Source organism: Balaenoptera musculus, chromosome 14 (assembly GCF_009873245.2).
Source record: "Balaenoptera musculus isolate JJ_BM4_2016_0621 chromosome 14, mBalMus1.pri.v3, whole genome shotgun sequence".
Classification (NCBI taxonomy): domain Eukaryota; kingdom Metazoa; phylum Chordata; class Mammalia; order Artiodactyla; family Balaenopteridae; genus Balaenoptera; species Balaenoptera musculus.
Window position 1 is genome coordinate 150,586 of NC_045798.1, and position 22,044 is coordinate 172,629.

The 22,044-nt window shown below is 40.7% G+C and overlaps 1 protein-coding gene across 4 annotated transcripts in view; it reads right to left on the bottom strand.

Moving 5' to 3' along the window:
- The window catches only part of ZNF10 (zinc finger protein 10), a 66,805-nt gene extending 45,490 nt beyond the window's left edge, over positions 1-21,315 (bottom strand). Inside the window, exons 1-4 of one of the 4 annotated variants that reach the window (XM_036874432.1) lie at positions 21,186-21,315; positions 20,844-20,896; positions 19,137-19,263; positions 18,665-18,760 (exon numbers count right to left, since the gene is read on the bottom strand). In XM_036874432.1, the coding sequence (XP_036730327.1) occupies positions 18,665-18,760; positions 19,137-19,157 (117 nt within the window). In that variant the 5' untranslated portion in view covers positions 19,158-19,263; positions 20,844-20,896; positions 21,186-21,315. Of the gene's footprint in view, positions 1-18,664; positions 18,761-19,042; positions 19,264-20,843; positions 20,897-21,185 lie in introns of those variants that run through there. The other 3 variants (XM_036874433.1, XM_036874435.1, XM_036874436.1) reach the window with 3 other exon arrangements.
- Between the last annotated feature and the right edge of the window lie 729 nt (positions 21,316-22,044).

Below are 22,044 nucleotides of genomic sequence, written 5' to 3' on the forward strand. Positions count from 1 at the left end.
ATGTGAAAGTCCCCCCACGTTACCGGTAGGGCCTCCTGTGAAGACAGCAAAGCAAATAGCAAAGTCTAAGTGAATGAATAAGGAGAGTCCAGTTGAATAGAAGATAGCAACAAAGAAGAGAGTTGGAAAGTCGAAACTAGCTGGTATGAGCCTCAAAGCTTTTTGTTTGTTTGTTTTTACAAGAGGCTGCAATTGGTTAGAGGCAATATTGGTAAGCAAGGGGGACATTGATCCTACATGCCAACCTATAGATATGGAGTGCATGCGAATAGACAGCCCTTGTTTGATGTGACTATTGTCTAGTAGGTTTTTTCCAGGGGTAGCCAAGTTTAAGTTAGTGCAAAGAAATGAAGGGAATTTTTAGGGAAAAAGGACATAAAGGAGTTTGTCACTCAGGGAAATCTCAGAGGGCACCATGGAAACAGTTTCCATGGGGTTTGTGGCTGGGGCATGAGGAATACAGAACATTGTTACGATGGCAGTACTGACAGAGAACATAAGATCAGAGCAGAGGGTGGGCTGAGACTAGGCTGTGACCAGTGAAAACAAAATTTAGAGGGAGCCTAGATTAAATCCCAGGAGGTTCTAAGATGCTAGATTCTTAGTCTAGTAAGATTCACACGTAGCTTGGAAAGGAGCACGTGCAGTCATGCTATGGCACCAAATATTCCCGTTGTTCATTAGGTGTTTGCGGCCCTCCAGGGTACAGCAGTAGCAAGCAGCAGTTAGAGAAGGATCCCAAATGCGTGTGGCGTTTCCACGAGAAGATCATCTTGAGTGGCATTCAGGAACGGGGTGTGCTCTGCTTGGTTGGGTGCTGGCATTTATGCACTAGTTTTGGCTCACCAGTGACTTGGCACACCAGCAGCTGTGGGCTCAGGCAGTCTCACCCGGCGTCTCACCTGGATTTTACTGCAGCAGCCTCGTTATGGGTTTCTCTGACTCAAACCTTACTTCGTTCCAGTATGTTTCCTGTGCAGCTAGCTCAGTATCCTTCTATTATTTTTTATTATTTATTACTCTCGGTGGTTTTTTATTATAAAAGTAATACATGCATATGAGAAAAAATGTAAACAACATCAGCCCTACACAAGAGAAAGTCCTCCTCCTTCACAGATCCTCCTGCCTTAGAAATTTAATATTGTGGATGAGTGCACTTTCTGTACATTCCATGTACATACAAATATAGATTTCTTTGTACAGAAATTGAGTCATAACTTTCATTCCATATCTTTTTTTAATCATATCTATGTCAGTATATGTCGTTCTGTTTCATTCTTTTATTCATTTCATTGAAATAGTTTAGTATTTGATTATGTGGATGGACTATAATGTACATTTAATCCATTTTCCCCTCCAGATGTTTCATAATAACAACCAACACTGCATGAGCAATATTGTTAATATATTTTGCTTTCCTTTCATCTGTTCTCCATACTGCTCCCAGGGTGATTCGTCTCAAGTACTAATCTGGTTATATTACATCTCACTTTTAAATCCTCAGCTGGACTTCCCTCCTTTTACCTTAAATGTTCTACAAGACCCTTCATGCTAAACTCTTACCTGTCTTTTCAGGCCACAGCCCTTGCTGCTCCATCTCTTCACTCTCTCTGGACCTTAACCTGGCCTGTTCATCCTTTAGGTATTGTATCCTACATCTGCTTTAACATGCTTTTCATACCGTCACAGTATTGCCTGGTTAATTATGTGTCTTGCCCTCTAAACTTTAAGCTTTGGTAAGGTGGGAACTCTAAATTGTTCATTGTTTTATTCCTAGTACTTGGCCCATAATAGGTACTCATTTAAACGTCTATGGTTTTTTCCAAAATTTTGTGCCTTTTCTTTGTTTACTTAGTATTTCAGTGGAGGCTGAACTTAAAATAAGAATTGGGTTTTAAGTGATTGTATAAGGCAAAAATTGCATAAAATCAAAATTTCTTTTTTCTAAGCGCTGGAGTCACACTCAGCATAGCAAGATATTCTAATAATTGACAGGCACGCAGAAACTGAGACTGTTAAGTGAGGTTTAATTATTCATATACCCTGCCCTGCCTCTACCACCCTCAAGTTCATATACCTTGTTTGGCCACTGTTCATATGCTGCTACAGTGTGTATTACATTAAAAGGAGTGAAATGACCCAGTACTGGTGAGGGTGCCATGTTCTTTAGGCTACTGATGGAAGCATAAATTCACACAACCTTTCTGGGGGACAGGTAAGCAGTATGTGTCCAAAGCGAGAATATTCTAAACCTTTAACCTAGCAATTTTTTCTTAGCTTTTATAAAAGAACCCTTCATTCAAAGATGTATAAGTAACAATAGTCATCTGAGTTTCATACTCTAGTGAAAAACTAAAATTCCTAAATTCCCAATAATAAATTGGTTTTTAAAAATTATGTATGACCATAAAATGGAATATAATGTGATCTTTAAAATGTTATTATGTATTTATTGGCAAGTGGGGATGTATCTAATATACAGTAAGTCCCCTACATACGAACCTTCCAGTTGTGAACTTTCAAAGATGCGAACCTACGTTCGCATGTCCAGTCACGTTAGTTCATGTGTCTAGTGTACATTGTCACGTGCATGCATCCTCTACAAGTGGTTGTGCTTTTGTGTACTTTACAGTACTGTATAGAATACAGTAACAGTGTCTTTATTTCAAGCCCAGGATGTCCGGAAGCAAGGATAAAAGCAGCGGTGATGTAGCTTGTACTACTGTATTTTTCAAGGTACTGTACTATAATGTTAAAAACTTCTACTTTTTGTGTTTGTTTTTTATGTATTTGTGTGAAAAGTATTACAGTACAGTACTATATAGAAAATTGTGTTAGTTGGGTACCTAGGCTAACTTTGTTGGACTTAACGAACAAATTGGACTTAGGAACGCGCTCTCGGAATGGAACTCATTTGTACATAGGGGACTTACTGTACTGTGATTTTTAAATACAGTTATAAAATATCAGAGTATAACCATGTTTTTATTAAAATATATATTGTAAATGTGTGTGTATGTGTGTGCATTGAAATATCCTGGAAGATTATATACCAAAATGTTATCAGTGGTCATTTCTGAGTCGTAATTTTTTTACTTGTTGCTAAATTTTCTAGTTTACATAGTAAATAGATCTAAGTTATCTATTTTTTTAAATAGTAAACAATTCCATCATGAACTACTTAAATAATTTTCAAAAGCATGATTTTAATATCTTCAAAGTTTTATATAGATTTGCTCAGGCTATTGTTAGATATATAGATTCTAGCCATTTTTAAAAATCAGATAATTTTTTTTTACTTTTTAAGCCAACTTTTCTATCTACAGCTTTTTAAAGGCACTTTTTGAAAAGGTTGCTAAAGGCCCTGAGCTCTTTTTAGACTTCATCTAAATTGACCTCTAGGCAAAATTCAAAATATGAGGGAAACAAATAAGGTGCTATGATTAGAGGAACATATGTTCGATAAGGCAGTCAGGAAAGGCCTCCATAAGAAGGTGACATTCAAGCTGAAATCTGAAGGAGTCATCCACAGAGGATTGGAGAGGTGGAGGGACACAGAGCTTTATAAGTAGAACAGCAAGAACAAAAGTCCTCACTGAGATCTTGACATGTTTGTTTAAAAAAAACAAAAAAGTCCTAGGCCAGTGGCTGGAACGTGGGCAGGCAAGGTGGTAAAGAGAAGAATATATGAAACCAGGCTGGAGAGTAGGCCGGATTTAGAAAACACCTTACCAGCTCCGGCACAAGTTTATATTTTATTTGAAGAGCCATCAGAAGCTCTTTAAGAATCTTTCATAGGAGATTAAAATTATTCTTTTTTTGAAAATTACACTATTGTATAGAAAAATCTTCGGAGACCAGTTTAGGAGGCTACTGTAGCAATTCATGTATGAAATTTGGATTACAGAAAATTGTCATTTCCTTAGCATACAGAGTTCTTTTAAGACAACAAATAAAATATTTACTTAACATGAACAGGGAATTCACAGACTAATAAATGTCACAACATAAACTCACCTGTAATTTAAGAAAGGCATAGCAAACAGATAAAATTATATTTTTTACCTGTCAGCAAAGTTTCACATTGAATCTGAAATTTCTATTTTCTGATCAATTTCCATTTTCCTACATAATATTGTTCTCTGTGATATTGAGAGTACTGGTGATGCAGTATTTCTTAATACTTAAAAAAAAATTAAAATTCATTTCTTAAAAAATTGTTTTAAATATCAGATAACTAATTTGTTTATCCTTTTCTTTACTACCTTTTCTCTCTCCCAGCCTTTAAAGGCAGACTTTTTGAAAGTGTTACTGAGAACTTGGCCTCTTCTTCCAAGTCATTCACACCCAATCTGCAAGGTTTGCTGCCTCTCTGCTTTGAAATTTCTTCCATCTCTTCAGAAGGATTTAACAAAGTTTCCTGTCCTGAGATGCACTGTATAATATTCAATAGAAAATTCTTTGGGGTCATTTCTCAGTAACAAAACTTGACCCAGCCTTAACTCTATGTGGGTATCTTATTTTAAGTCCCCTGAAGCACCGGTTGTTGCTTTCTAAGAAAATATAGAATTCTGATTGTTCTTGCAACAACTAATATTTACATCACTAGTACTGAATGTACCTGTTGCTCCATCTCCTTATCCTTCTGCATTTATAGTAACTTCTTGTTTTAATGTTGAAGCGTAATAATCTTTTGGGAAACTTGTAAAAACTTTTTTTTATTGAAGCATAATACATAGAGAAATGTGTACAGCTTAATGAATTTCCCCAAATAGAATACACCTATTTAGTCGGCCTCTAGATCGAGAGAACCAAATGAGTACTTTCACTGATGCTACTAGAATCTTACACTCAACTCCATTCATCCCCTCCTATCAGGTGTTACTGTCATGCTTCTTTAGTTTCATGTATATTTTAAACTCCAGCTGATATTATAATAATTGTTGTGTTGACAATATTCATTTATATTTCTTGTGGAGTCATCTTTTTAACAGCCATTTAAAATGTGAAAACCATTCTTAGCTTTCAGGCCCTGATATAGCCCATGGGCCTTAGTTTCCCAATACTTGACTTATATTTACCCCTTGTGTTCTTTACTGCCTTCTGCACTGCCAGGTTTCCATCTAGGACCAGGTCATACTGCCTGAAGAACTCATCTTAAATGTTTCTTTTAGCACAGGAATGCTATACAAGTTCCCTCCATTTTTGTTTATCTGAAACATCTTTATTTCAGCTTTATCTCTAAAGGACTTTTAGCTTGGTATAGAAATCTAGATTGGTCGAGTTGTTTTTTTCCTTGTCAACACTTTAAAGGTGTTGTTTCATTATCTTCTGACTTCCATCGTTTTATTTGAGATGGAAACTTTCAGTCTTCCTGTTGCTGCTGTGAAAGTAGTCTCTCCCCTACTCTGTACCAGCTTCTGATAACCAGGCTTTATCTTTTGTTACAATGTGCATAATTGCAGTGATGTCCCTCTTTAGCCTGCTTGGAACTTGCTGAGCTTCCTGAATCTGAGGGCTGATATCTTGCATCTCTTTGCAAGGTTCTTGACTAACTCCTCAAATATTTCTTCTGTGTCATCCTCTTCTTAAAAGACTAACTACACACATTAGAACTTTTGAGTTTGTCCTAAATGTCTATGTCTTACACTCATCTTTTTTCCCTTCTCCCTTCTCTGTTTTAGTATGGATAATTAGATAATCATGACAACAGGGTAATAAAAATATTATAACTTTCAGAGCTATAATGGTTTCCTTCCTATGTTTCACACAAACTTTTCACAACTTGAATATGCAAACCTAAGACAATTGTGTGTCTGTAATACAAACTCCTTATAAGTTTATTATATTATAAACTCCTAGGTCAAAATGTTCAAATTGGATGTTTACCCCTTCACATGTATTGAGATGGTCACACTATGTATCGCCATTATCTCTGTCAAACAAATTGGAACTGAAATAATGTATTATACAAGTAATTTAAAGTACATCATATACTTTATTCCCACTGTTTGCTTTTATACCTTAATGTGTCTGGCTGGCTATTGCTACTGAATTTCATCTTGAAAAACAGGAAGCTTTTCTTTTGGCCTTCTGCTGCCTCTGAAAAGTGCCACCCCTTATAAATGTTAAATACAGAAAGATATAACACAGACTTGTGTGCTAAAATTGACTGAAAGCAACTATGAACCTTGCCAGCACTGACTTGCTATGACAAAGAAAGCATACTGTATAAATGAAAACATCCACAAACTATTCACTTTGTTTTTTCAGTGGCAACAGTGTTTTGACATATCTTTTACTGTATAGCCTAGGAATTAACTGTATTTTAATTTAATGTATTTAATACATTATCTGTATTTTAATTAAATTAAAAATAGCAGCATAGTTCTTATTTTGTGAAATATTTTACCACAAATGAACAAGAGGACTTTTTGGGTGAGTTACATAGTTCAGAATGATGTTGCATGAATTTTAGGGGAAATTTCTTATTTTTGATAAAAATGATTCAAGCAACATATTTGGTGAGCTACCTGCAAAGGCACTCCCTTTCCTGCGTGCCCCTCACTCACCTTATCATAGGCCTTTTCCCACTTTTTTCTCCATCATTCTTCACTCTCCCTTGCTCCATTAAGGAGGTCACATTTGCTTTAGAAATAAAAGTCCTGCTTACTAGAAGAAAATAGATAATTCAAAATATTATGGTTTTCCTAGACCCTAGGGAAGAGAAGCTATTACAAGAAGAATCAAAGCAGAAGAATGCATGCCATTTCCTACTTGTGCCTATTTTAAAACATTCCCTCAAGAACATGGAGTACAAATTCAGCCAGGCAACTTACAGCCCACCCCCTGATACTTCCTATGGAGAAGGCAGATACCTACATTCAGATTCTGAATTTGGAAGAATGGTAAACTCCTTAGGCCAGATTCCCATAGTTCTCCATCATTACATTCCCATATAAAAAATTGGGGGCAGGGTCTGATCAGCCCCATTCTTCCTGCGAGAAGTCTATGGCCACACCTCTGAATGTTACACACCTCTGAGATGACAAATACATTCTTGTTCACCAAAGACTGCCACAGGGTGTGAGGGAAATTAATAATACTGGCCACCACTATAGGAAAGAGGGGATTTATACAGTGGAGTTGTTGTGACAGTTTGAGGCTTTGAATGGTTCTAGGAAAGTAAATATTAGGCAACAGCTGTGTGTTTTGTTGTTACATTGAATGGAAAAGTAATATGCCAGCCTCTCACTTTGTGAAAGAACAATTATATATGCATGAAAAAATATGCTTAAATGAGGCACTCATTCAAGTTCTAAATTACATATTTCATGTACTAAACGCAAGGGAAGTTCTTGAAAGGAGGCAATCAGACGCTTTAAAGATAACCTTTACAATGGGAAAATAAAGGATGGGCAGGTGTACATGGAGATGAAAACAATCTGATTTATTTGGACAAATATGTGCTTACAAAAGAAATGTTCTTACTGAAAATGGAACAAAAGAGGAAAACAACCTTGACATTTTCCTGTGATGTACCTTATTTACATTTATTTCAGACTAAGACATCTAGTCCGATTCAAGGGTAAACATGAGTTAGCATAACCTTAAGTCCAAACTCTGTCTCAAAATTAAAACCATAATATATCTAAAGATGTTTCTATAATAATGTCTGTATGTTTTTACAAAAGCATGCTCATTGTTGTCAATATTGTGATAGCTGCATATTCAGAATCACACATGCTGTAGGAAAAAAATTCAGCCAGTACTACATTAATTTACTATGAATCAAAAGATTTATTCGTAGCTTTTCTGAATTTGCTTCAAAACAAAACAACAAAAAACAAAACCCAAACAAACATCCCCCTGTAAAAAATCCTCCCACACCGATTCTCTCCAGTATAACTTCTCAGAACTCTTATGACTTTGCCACGCTCATTACAATGGTAGTTCTTGCCCAGGATAATTCTGTAGGTTTGAAATACTGCAGAAAGTCACCCTATGTTAAGTTCATTTATAGGGTTGCTTTTTCTCCTCAGAAGAGTATTTAAAAATTTAATAAATATTGCATGGTACATGAAGGCATTCCCAAATCACTGTTTGTATGACTTTCCTTCATTATGAATTTTCTGGTGCCCAGGAAAAAGTACACCCTTACCCATGCATTCTGTCCTGTCCTGAGCTGACAGATGCAGAATGAGACCTAATCTCTAAAAGTTTTCTCACATTTATTGGACATGTATCCTTTCCTGGCAGGAATTTACAAATGTAGATTAAGGGAATCCTACCAGGTGAAGAGTCTTCTCAATATTGTTTGATTTCATCTTCTGGTATTACAAAAAGAATGAGCAGGTGTTAATGGCTTTCCTATACATTCCTTGGGTTTTTCTCCAGAATACTGAATAGAGCAGAGACCACATTTCATCACAATCAACACATTCACATAAGGCTTCTTTCCAAGAGTTCTCTGAAGTCAAAGTAAGGCATTAGCTGCTTTTTTTTTTTTTTTTAATCCATACATTCTTAGGTTTTCTCTACAGTGTGAATTCCCTGGTGTTCAGCAAGGAATGAGTGGTAGTTAAATGAATTTTCATATTCATAGGGGTTCTCTAGAGTGTGTGTTCTCTGATGTTTAGCAAGGTTTGAGCTCCAGCTGAAGGATTTATTGCATACCTTACATACATAGGGCTTCTCCCCAGTATGAGTTATCTGATGTAGAATGAGGGAAAAGCTCCGACTAAAGGTTTTGTCACATTCAGTACATGCATAGGGCTTTTCTCCAGTATGAATTTTCATATGTTGTGCAAGGGATGCGTGCCATGTGAAAACTTTACCGCATTCATCACATTCATAGAGCTTTTCTCCAGCATGAATTCTCTGATGTTTAATAAGGAATGAGTGGCAACGGAAGGCTTTACTGCATTCGTTACATTCATAGGGGGTTTTGGAGGTATGGACACTCTGATGCCGGGTAAGGTGTGAAGAACGGCGAAATGCCTTCCCACACTCAACGCATTCATAAGGTTTCTCTCCAGTATGTGTAATCTGATGGCGAATGAGTTCAGAGCCACTGCTAAACGCCTTCCCACATCTCCTACATACATACTGTTTCTTTCCTATGTGAATTCTCTGATGTCGAGTGAGGTTTGAGGCACGGCTAAAGGCCTTTCCACATTCGGTACATTCATAGGGTTTCTCCCCAGTATGTGTTCTCTGATGTTCAATGAGGAATGAAAGGTAACTGAATGTTTTATTACAGTCTTTACACTCATGGGGTTTCTTTCCCGTATGTATCATCTGATGTTTTACGAGGTTTGAGATCTGGCTAAAGGTTTTCCCACATTCCTTACATACATATGGTTTCTCTCCAGTATGAGTTCTCTGATGTAACACAAGGGAAAAGCGCCGACTGAAAGTTTTTCCACATTCATGGCATCCATAGGGTCTCTCCACAGTACTAACATTCATATGTTGAGACAGGGCTTCTTGATGGGAAACTGTCACTTGCCTGATATATCCCTGATTTCCCTGCAGCATCTCAGTATCACCCTCACATTTCCAGCCTTCTTTAAAACTGGAATACTCAAGGCCTTGGCTTAGAAATCTTTCCATTATCAAATACTGGGATGAATCATCTTCGTATATGACATTTTTTGGAGAAAACTCTTTGATCTCACCATTTGACTCTGAAGCTGAAAAAACAAAGCAAATGTTTCTTACTTTCTGTGTTGAGTAAAATAAAAGCCACTCCTCCATTTTTTAATGAGAATTACATTGAAAACAAAAATCTTAGCATTGCATTGCTTTTACAGTTATCATATATGACTCTGAAATCTGAGCAGTAGATCCAGAAATTCAGAAGACATCAAACAGAGGAGAGCTGTAGGTGAATAAGGAGAAGATTAAAATTAAGTAACTGAAGGTGAGGGAAAAACAGAACTATCAGAAAGATAAGTAATTGTAAAGGATAGGTGGTTAATCTTCCTCACCTCCATTTAAACTTTATTTGCTGCCAGAATGACTTGAAAATGACAATTTCATAGTGCTGCTAATAGACTACAAGCGTCCCTCAGGTCCCACAAAGAAATGAGATTGTGTTCACTTAGTGCCTTTGGAACATCTTACAGTAACTTATTCTGAATGAATGAATAAAAAGGTTTCTCTGAATACCTTCCAGCATCCTCACTCTACCTCTACCTTCTAAACGGACAGGTGAAGCTCAATTTAGGGATAACAGTGTCTTTCCATCAGATGCTTTTGACAGATAAACACAGGATTTTCTCCAGGCTAAATTTCAGTAAGGGATTTTATCATTTTGGGAGAACAGAGTTTTATAATAATACAAAGGTTTAAAAAACATATATTCTCACATATCTTTATTCTTAGGAAATATGTGGAGTTAAAGGCTATGATGTATACAATTTATTCCCAAATGTTTCAGGAAAAAAAATCATATACCAAATGACAAAACAAACAGGGCAAAATATTAGCCATGGGTGAATGTGAGTAAAGGGCATATGGGTATTTTTGCACTATTCTTACAACTTTTCTGGAAGTTTAAAATTATTTCCAACTTGGTATATAGATTCAACAAAATCCCAATCAAAATCCCAGCAAGTTATTTCACAGATCTCAACAAACCGATTCTAAAGTTTATACAAAACAGAAAATGACCTAGAATACCTAACACAACACTGAAGGAGAAGAACAGTCAGAGGACTGACACTTGACTTCAAGACTTCTGTAGCACTACAGTAATCAAGACAGTGCAGCACTGGTGAAAGACTAGACAAGTAGATCAATGGAACAGAGTACAGAGCTCAGAACAGACCTGCATAATTATAGTCAACTCATCTTTGACAAAGGAGCAAGGACAACACCAGGGAGCAAATACAGTCTTCTCAACAAATGGTACTGGAACAACTAGACATCCACATGCATAAAAGTGAATCTAGATACAGATTTACACTCTTAACAAAAATTAACTCAAAATGGATCACAGACAAAAACGTAAAACAAAAAACTATAAAACTCCTAGAAGATAACAAAGGAGAGAACCTAGATGATGTTAGGGAGTGATGACTTTTTGGGTATAACACCAAAGGCACAATCCATGAAAGAAATAATTGATAAGCTGGACTTCATTAAAATTAAAAACCTCTACTCTGCAAAAGCCAATGTCAAGGGCTTCCCTGGTGGCACAGTAGTTGAGAATCCACCTGCCAATGCAGGGCACACGGGTTCAAGCCCTGGTCAGGGAAGATCCCACATGCCGTGGAGCAACTAAGCCCGTGTGCCACAACTACTGAAGCCTGAGTGCCTGGAGCCCATGCTCCGCAACAGGAGAGGCCGCCGCGGCGAGAGGCCCACACACCGCAACGAAGAGTAGCCCCTGCTCGCCACAACTAGAGAAAGCCCGCACGCAGCAACAAAGACCCAACACAGCCAAAAATAAATAAAATTAATTAATTAATTAATTATTTTTAAAAAAGCCAATGTCAAGAGAATGAGAAGACAGGATGAGAAGACTGAGAGAAAATATTTGCAAAAGACACATCTGACAAGAGTTATTACCCAAAATATACAAAGAACTCTTAAAACTCAACAATAAGAAAATGAACAATTCAATTTAAAAACAGGCAAAAGACATGAACAGACACCTCACCAAAGAAGATATACAGATCCAAATAAGAATATGAAAAGACCTTCAACATCATGTCATTAGGGAACTGTAAATTAAAGTGAGACACCACTTCACACCTATCAAAATGGCCAAAATCCAATTCACTGACAACAACACATGCTGGTGAGGATGTAGAGCAGCAGGAGCTCTCATCATTGCTGGTGGGGACCCAGAATGGTGCAGCCACTTTGGAAAACAGTGTGTCAGTTTCTTATAAAACTGAACATCCTCTTACCATACAATTCAGCAATCACATTCCTTGATATTTACCCAAGTGAATTAAAACTTACATCCACACAAAAACCTGAACATGGAAGTTTATAGCAGCTTTATTCATAACTGCCAAAACTTAGAAGCAACAAGATGTCCTTCAGTAGGAGAATGGAAAAGTAAACTGTGGTACATCCAGACCATGGGCTATTACTCAGCACTAAAAAAAAAATGAGTTATCAAGCCATGAAAAGATATAAAGGAATGAGCCTCAAATGCATAATATGAGGTGAAAGAAGCCAATGTGAAAAAGGTAAATACCCTATGAATTCAACTATATGACATTCTGGAAAAGGAAAAACTATGGAAACAGTAAAAAGATCAGTGGTTACCAGGGGTTAGTGGGGAGAGGGGGATGAATAGGCAGAGCACAGAGAATTTTTAGGGCAGTAAAACTATCCTGTATCATACTAACATATGGATACATGTCATTGCACATTTGTCAAAACCCATAGAATGTATGACACTAAGAATGAAACTTAAGGTCAACTCTGGACTTTGGGTGATAATGATGTGTCAAGGTAGGTTCATCAATTGTGAAAAATGTACCACTGTGGTGTGGGATGTTGACAGTGGGGAAGACTGGGCAGGGGTGGAGGTGGGCAGGGGAATATATAGGAACTCTCTGTACTTTCCACTCAATTTTGCTGTGAACCCGAAACTGCTTGAAAGAAAATAAAGTTTATTAATTTAAAAAAATCATTACAGTATTTGCAGGGAAGGTTTAGAGTATTTTCATTGCTACAGTAAAGACTGAGAGATATAAATATACAAATTCACTAGCATTCCTATAGAAAAGCAATATAACTTTTTAGAAAAGAAACTAAAGAAAGTTGCTTAAGAATAAATTCAACAACAGATGTACAGGGATTTTACAAAAAAAATTTCAAAATCTTAAGCTGTGCAGATAACTCCTAACTCCTACTTTAGCTCAGCATCAGCATCACCTGGGGAGCTTGTTAAAATGTAAATTCTTGAGTTCCACCCCAAACCTAATGACTTAGAATTTCTGGAGTGGGGCCTGGGAATATGTATTTTAAAACGATCCAAAGGACTAAACTTTGAGAAGCACTGTGATATCTCTCTTAAGCACCAGAATATGATACTCAATTGCTTACTGAATTTATATACTCGACTATCCCAGAGACCCAAAACTCAGTAAGTCACAAATTGATATAATCTTTCCCTCCCCTTCAAACTTGCTCATCCTTTTTTTTTTTTTTTTTTTTTTGAGATAATAATACCAGCAAAAAGAGTGGTGTCAACCACAATTCCTCAATCTTCTTTAATGTCTTTTATCTAGTCATCACCAGGTCTTTCTGAGTCCACTTGCTTACTTTGTTACCGTCTGTATACCTTCTTCCATTCCCTGGACACCTCCATGGTTCAGGTGATGATTACATCTAGCCTACGTTATGGCAACAACTCTTAAATGGCTGTGCTGTTTCCTAGTCTCGCTTCCAATAAATCTGTTTTCCAAACTGCAGCTAGAATGACCTTACTAAAATGCTCGCCTGCCTGCCTGAAATCTTTGGATGACTCCTGATTAGCCTACAGATGAACTCTAAGTTCATTAATATGACCTATAAAACACCTGCATGATCTGACCAGTGCTTTCCCTAACCATCCTTAATTCCCACCATTTTCCTCCTTACACTTTATACTTTTGCTCAATCTAGACTGAACCTCATACTCTCATTTTATTAGTATGATCTTTATACATGCTGTAACTTTGGGTTTTGTTTCAGTTATAAAATATGAATGGCTCCAGTCCTGTAAAGGTGGAGTAAGTACACTCCAACCTGGCTCTCCCACTGAATACAAGTGAAAACCATGAACAGAATGCATAAAGCAGCTAGCTGAGAACTCTAAAAAGTAAACGGGGAACTTCCCTGGTGGCGCAGTGGTTAAGAATCCGCCTGCCAACGCAGGGGACACGGGTTCGAGCCCTGGTCCGGGAAGATCCCACGTGCCGTGGAGCAACTAAGCCCATGAGCCACAACTACTGAGCCCGCGCACTGCAACTACTGAAGCCAGCGCACTCTAGGGCCCGTGTGCCACAACTACTGAGCCTGCGTGCCTAGAGCCCGTGCTCTGTAACAAGAAAAGCCACTGCAATGAGAAGCCCGCGCACCACATCGAAGAGTAGCCCCCGCTCGCCACAACTAGAGATAGCCTGTGCGCAGCAGTGAAGACCCAATGCAGCCATAAATAAATAAATAAATAAAATTTTAAAATTTAAAAAATCTATTTAAAAAAAAAGTAAACAGTAGCAAGCTGCTTGCGGAAGGAAGCCAGAACACAAAGTAACACTGAACTGGTGGTGAGTTTCTTGGGTTTTTTCCCCCGCTCCAGTCTCTCCAGGCCTAAACTCAAATGCAGCCTGAAAGCAAGAACTGGGCAGCTGGTGTGAGGAGAAAGAGCTCCATGAGAAGCCTCTACTTCTGGTCTTAGGAATGGGAAAGGGGAATCCATACTGGTCAGAGAAATCATATTGTTTGTTCATTTCCCATTCTCTTCTGCCCAAACCCAAAGCATGTTGCAGCAGCTGTGGCCATACAGGCAATTAAACCTCTAAGACAGGGTAACCTTCCTCCCTCAGCAAAAAGATCTATGGTCCCAAGAGCAGAGGGGTAATACCCCCTTTTTTTCTTTTTCTCTCCATCCCCTCGCTGCATGGCTGCAGAGGCAGACAAACTTGCAGGAAGTGCAGAGGGGAACCTACAGGCCTGCCTTTCTATCCAGAAGACCTGAAAGAGGGGGTCCAGGGAGCCAAAAAGGAAAGGGGAGATGGTGAAAAAGGGAGCACAAGAAGGTGATCCCATAAAGTTGTGTATGAAATTCTGGGCTCCTCCCTGAGCTGTGCATGCATGGATCTGACCCTGAATAGCACACCTAAAGCTGTGAGAACTGAAACAAAGGGGAACCCGCTGCCTAAGGGGAACCCAGTGCCTAACACCACTAGGAGGTGCATATGGGGACAAATAAGAGACCTGCGAAGGCTTTGAAAACTGGACTGTCATTGGAACCACATGCATAGAAGACAGGTTAGAACTGTGGCTTCAACTTACGCATATCGACAGCCTGCTTAAATAAAGTTAACATCTCAACAGGATTTAAATAAGACCCAAAGTCTTAATATTTAAAAAAAAAAAAAAGTTACAAGTCAAAGCTATAGGACATACAGAGAAACAAGAATTTCATCATCCCACAGGGAAAAGACAATCCAATTATAAAACACATTTATGGAGTATTTATACATGGACAGTGCATTAAAATGAAATTAAGTGAAACTATTATTTTGATGTGAAAATATTTCAATGATGTAGAAAATATCCCTATACTTTATACATGATAGTGAAGTACTGTGTAGTGAAATATCAAGATATCTGTAAATTACATTATTCAGCAAAAAAAGGGATGAGGTGAGGCAAATACAGTAAAATGTTATCCATTATTAAACCCATAACGAAGACTGTATAGATTTATGCAAAGATAGAAAAATAGAAAAACAAAAAATAGAGAACCCAGAAACATATGCAAAAACTGACACTTAATTTATGACAAACCAGTGAAGGAAAGGACAGACATGTCAATAAATGGTGCCTCGAGAACTGGATGTCCATGCAGAAGAGACCAAAATTGACCACTAAGTCACATGACATACAAAAATAAATCCAAAGTGGACCATGGATCTAAATGTGAATGCAAAGTGACTTTTTAAAGAGAAAATCTAGGAAAATGTCATCATGACCTCATGGTAGGGAAAGATTTCTTAAACACATCAAAAAAAAAAAAAAAATACTGGGACTTCCCTGGCAGTCCAGTGGTTAAGACTCCGCACTTCCACTGGAGCGGGCAAGGGTTTGATCCCTGATCAGGGAACCAAGATACTGCATGCCGCACAGCACAGCCGCAAAAAAGGAATACTAATCATAAAGGAAAAGACTGACAAATCTGACTATACTAGAATTAAGAATCTCTGTTCATTAAAAGAGGTTTTAAAGGGGAAAAGTAAGCCACATGTAAGAGGAGACATTTGTAGTGAATATAAGTACAATGATTTGTATCCAAAATATACAACTCCTGCAAAACAAGAAAAAGACAGAGAATCCAGTAGATAAATGAGCAAAAACCTTCAAGAAGCACTTCATAAATGAAGGTATCTAAATACTCAATAAACATACGAAAAGGTGGTCAACCTCATTAGTAATTGGAGAAATGCACGTTTAAACCAGAATAAGCTACCACTGCACACTCTCCTGATGGGTGAAGAGTATGATGCCTGGCAGTACAGGGCATCTGGTAAACATGGGGAGCAAAAGGAACCCACTTACTGTGTCTGTGGGAGTGTAAGTCAGTAAAAGCACTTTGGAAAACATTTTAGCATCATCTAATGTGTGAAAGAGATACATTATCCTCTGACTCAGCAATTCCAGTCCTAGATATAAACCACAGGAACCCTGTGCCAGGAGGTACCAGGACCCAAGGACAAGAGCAACATTGCTTGCAACAGCCCTAAACTGCAAACAACCCAAGAAGCCATCAATAACAGAATGGATACAAACTACTAGACGAGTATGCAAAATGCATAAATATTAAAAATAATTTTGAGAGAAGCAAATTACAATATAATATATACATTATGATCCCCTCTATATAAAGTTCACAAGCGTACAAACCTAAACTAGTGATTAGAGACACCAACAGTTGATAAAGCTCTAAAGAAAACCAAGGAAGTTACTACCATTAAAGAAGATTACCTTTGCAGGGGGCGAGGTGGGGGTGGGGGGTGACTGGGACGAGCACCCAAAGAGCTCTTAGGGACCTGGCAGTGCTGTGTTTACTGACCTGAGTGGTGGTTACATGGGTGTCTTATAATCATTTAAGCTGCACGTTTATGTTTTATGCATTGTCTGTGAGCTATTTCCCTTTTCAAAAAAGGTACTGGAAGAAACACACAAAAATTCTAAGAGCTATATTAAAGTAGTGGAATTAGAGGCAATTTTTCCATGTTTCCCCTTTACCTCACTTCCCTTGTACATAGTTTTATGGGTTTTATTACTTTCAAAACATTTAGAAAAGAACATTTTTCTTCAACTCATCCTTTCACGAGGAAGTCTCTGGGCACTTGTCCCACCTCGTGACTTCAGCTCACACAGGGCTCTTTCCACGTCCTTCCTCCTGAAGGTCTCGCTCTCACAGCCAGAGCTTGGTTTTCAAGGCATCCTCTGTTCCCTCACTAGTCCTTCCATTAGCTGCTTCTCCATAAACATAAGTATCGCCCTGTTATCTCAAGAGGACCACTCCCTAAAGTCCAGTATACTTCCATTAGAGGTTTGCTTCAGAATCAACTATAGAATTTATGGAAATTGTCATAAACACATATAATTTAGGCTCCAAAGATCTTCTATGTCAGAATCTTCAAGGGCGGTGCATGGCCATATTTATTTTTAAAGAGCTTCACCAGCAATTTTATTTCAACCTAAGGTGAAGAAGGCTTTCAGAGCCCTTCTCAATCAACCTCATTGCTTCTGTTTTTCTTTCTTAATATAAGATTCCCACATCTACATCCCTATCTTGAATTTTTTTCTAAGATATATTCCAATAGTTTGTTGCACCTCTTCACTTGGAAATACCATCCTCTACTCACACCATGCATATCTCAAACTAATTCACCACGTTTTCTTTAAAACTGACCCTCTTCCTGTCTTTTATATTTCTGTTACTACTATCCCTATCCACATTACCCAGGTCTATAACACCAACTGGAAATTCCTTTCTTCTCATCGTTGAACTGCCAACTTGAGGACCTCTAACAAAGTTATTTACAGACCCAATTTATCTCACTATGCCATGCCTTCTACTCTCTGAGGCATACCACCTAAGAGAAAGTCTTAACAAGATTAAAACTTCGATAAATATCATTAAAATAGGGACTTCCCTGGTGATCCAGTGGTAAAGAATCCGCCTTACAATGCAGGGGACGTGAGGTTCGATCCCTGGTCAGGGAACCAAGATCCCACATGCCGCGGGGCAACTAAGCCTGCGCGCCACAGCTACTGAGCTCACGCGCCTCAACTAGAGCCCACCTGCCGCAAACTACGGAGCCCACGCGCTCTGGAACCCACGCACCACAATGAAGATCCCACGCGCTGCAATGAAAGATCTCACATGCCTCAACGAAGATCCCGCGTGCCGAAACTAAGACCCGACACAGCCAAAAATAAATAAATAAATAAATAAATAAACCTTTTTAAAAAATTGTTAGAATAACATATGACTGAAGGAATAAGCCCATCAATTAACCAAAGTGTAATGAATCACTCTTTCAAGAGGGTTAGAACAACAGTATAATGAAAAATATATATACCTTTTAACTTAGACAATGGAAACATATATGTCAATTTTTAAAAAGAAAGGGAAGAGAAACCAAAGAGAAATAAAATTCAGAGCCCAGACAGAGCTAATAATGAAAAGAAAGGACACAGCTATCTGTGAGAAAGTGAGGAAAGGATGAGAACTGAAGGCAGACAGGTAAGTGGGTGTGAGTGGTCCCCTTGCTGTGGGCAAGACTTCACAGTCCCTGTATCTCTGGTACCTTTAAAGGAAAACTTTCCATCCAGCATATAACAAAGTACTGCTTTCTCATTGACTGGGTGGGTTGTTATTTTTAAAAACTTCCCCACCAGCTTCTAACTCACTCACCTGAAAACAGACCTCTGCTCGCATCTTTCCCCAGCCAGGGCTCTTTCCCTTGCTCCAGTAAGGAAACCACATCTGGCTTAGAAATGTTAAGACCTGCTTGCGGAAATGAAATAAATTCACAATTAGTCCCTGAATCCTTACGAAAGAGGGGCCGTTATTAGAAATGCCAGATGTAAGTATGAAAGATTTCTAAAGATTAGGTGAAGTTCTAATCCCCCTCTTAAAAACTAATAAAGGACTTCCCTGGCTGTCCAGTGGTTAAGACTCTGCACTTCCACTGCAGGGGGCTCAGGTTCGATCCCCTGGTCAGGGAAGTTCCCATGCCATGCACTGCAGCCAAAAAAAAGAAAAGCTTATAAAAAAAAAAAAACAACTTACCTCCCTTGGGAATGTTCAGCCAGGTAATCAAGATTCGCAACAGCCATCCTAAAGGTCAAATTCTGACTGAGGGGAGATGAGAAGAAATACCTACCCAGTGAGACCAGGTGGCCATAGTTCTCCAACATTACATGTCTGTACAAATCTCTTTGAGCAGGCTGGAGCCATTCCCACTCCTCCCGGGAGAAGTCTACGGCCACATCTCTGAATGTCACTGACCCCTGAAATGACACACAGACATCTGCACAACCAGCACTCATGCTCCCAAAGGCCCTGATCAAGGAGTGAAATGAGTCCCACTGTGGAGGGTGGACATTGTATACAAGTAGCGCAATGACAGTTTTCAGGATTCTGAGTAATTATTAAGAGTACAAGTAAGAGACTAGCTGTTTTATTTTATTATATAATTGGAGAAAAAAAAAAAAAATACATGCTTTGTCCTGAGATAATTTACAATTTTGTGAACGATAAAGGACTATACATGTGAACAACATGGATTTCTGGCTTTGGTTGTAAAAATTCTTAAGATCTCACCACGCTTTATGAATAATGAAGACAATCCCTTTATGTCTAATAAGGAAAGTGTATTTTCCTTAATACCAGCCTATTTTAATATGATCTGGCAAGAATTTCTTCGTAGGCACAACTGGCTGTAGCAGAAAGCAGCAGCTCCCGATTAAGGGGCACACACTCAAGTTTACCACAGCTAACCCCGTTTCTGAAGAAATAGCTGTGATACTTAGCAATGTCGCCGAACAAGACGATGAAGGCTACAGTACAAGGGCCTCCCAGGATGGAACCTGCAGCTTCTTCCCTCAGGGTTAGGAGGAGTAATAAGCCCCTGCTTTTCAGCCTGGTTTTGCAGCACTTGAGTGACCCACATAGCTGTTAGGCATGAAGAGGGATTTTTAAAAGTCCCAAACTAGTAACAGCCCCAGAGGTATGACAGAATTATGTTTTAGTTAAAAAAAAATTTTTAAGTGCCTATAATCTGTTATAGATTATTGACTAATAAAGGAAGCTGTTTCCTAATGTAAACAGTGGGCTCTACAGAACGGAAGGAAACTGGACTTCCAGCAAAAGCTGGAGAGCCTCTGGCTTTGGAGACAAGTACGACAGAAAGTAGGACAGAGAAGTGACACTAAAACCAGACGGACTAATTTGGAAGGGCGGGCCTTCTTATCCCCGACCTCTGTGAAGCACAACTGCCAGCCACGCATTTACCCTCCACCAAAACAACAATAATCAGTGTTCCTTGCTAGAGAAACTTCACGTCTTGCCCGAAAAATGAGCTCGGTGAGTTCGGAGATTTTGTTTTGCTCCCCGCTGATCCCCAGGACCTAGGAAGCGCCGTGCAGGAGAATCACGTGGAGGGACTGTTCACATGCAGACTGCCAACCCGCACACGCACAGGTTCGGGTTCACAAGGCTGGGGTGGGGCTCGCGAATACCCAAGTCCAGCAGGTTACCAGGTGATGCCAACAGAGCTGATCCAGGATCACGCACTGAGACCACTGATGCAGGCGTGGAAGCAGACGCCCAACGGAAGCAGGAGTCAGCGAATGAACGGCAGCAGGGGCGAGGGGCAGAGCGAAGCCCTCCTCGTTCCAATTCCGGGGAAAGGAGGAGCAGGACAGCCTGCTCTAAGACCCGGCCGCCCGGTCAGCGCCCGCCCCGCGCCCGGCCCCGCCAGCCCTCCCACGTCCTCTTAGGCGCCAGAAAGGCGGCAGGGGGAGAAAAGCCTGTGTCCCACGTCCGGAAAACACAGCCGCGCTGAGGAAGAAAGGAAACACCAGCTCACCTGAGACATGGCTCACGGCAGGGCCCGCGGAGAACCGAGCGTGGAAGGCGGAGCTGGCGGGGAGAGCGACGAGCTGACGCGCGGGCCGGCGCCCGGGCTCCGCATCCACCGCCCTCGTCACGAGGGTCAGGGACGCCCGCGACAGCTCCCTCCCCGCCGCGGCGGGGGCTCCGAGCCTGGGCGCGCCCCGCGCCCCCAGCGCCGCCGCTTTAACAGGGCCGCAACTGGGGCGTCTCCTCCGCGCTGCTGGCCGGGCAACCAAGGCTTCCCGAGCTCGGGGCAGGGCCACCGCCCCCGGCCCCCGGCGGGGACAGGCTCGGGCAGGGCGGGCCCTTCTCCTACCTCGGCCCGCGCAAGCAAGGCTCTCGGCTCTGCGACGGGGACCCCGCGCCAGCGTCCCGCAAACTGCGCCTTCCGGAGCCTCAGAGACCGACCGCGACCAGGCCGCGGGCCTCAGACAGCTCTCCTTCCCAGGACCCACCGCGGCCTCGGCGCGTCGCGGGCAGAGTGCCCGCCCCACCCCCCTACAACTCCCAGGACGCCCCGCGCCCGTGACAGGGAGAACGGGGGTCTCAGACAACTACACTTCCCAGGGTCCACCGCAGCCTCAGCCTGCGGCCTAGCCTTACACGCTCGGACTACAACTCCCAGAACCGACTGCGGCCCCAGCCGTTCCATTCAGGACCTCCAGCCCTGACCACGGCAGTAGTAGGACCCGCAGCCCCGCGGGGTCACTACTCCAGAGCCTGGAGCCCCGCGGGGCGGCCCAGCCATGGCGGCCTGGACGGCGACCGCCCGCACGCTGAGCCTGGACTGGCGACCTGTCTGCGTGAGCAGAGGAGGCAGTCGGGCTCCCCCTGCAGCCCTGCCGTGGGAGCCCGCGATTCCTGGGGGCTTCTTTCTCCCTGCGCTGGTGGCTCGGTCCCGAGCACGTGGGGAGGTCTCGGGACTCAACACCTACAGAGCTCCAAGCCCAGGGGATGGGAGGCCGGGTGCAAGTTTTGTATTGAAATGGGAGGGTTAGGAGAGAGAGTGGGCCCGCTGAATCAGGGAACATTGTTCTAAGTGGAGCCAACAGTTTATGAGTTTATGAAAAAAAGATTAGAGACAACAAAGGAAAATGGTGTGTTATCAAACAGAACTTGGGTCCACTCACCTGCCCGCAGTAAAGCCGATCTACTGACACTGGGTTGTGATGAAG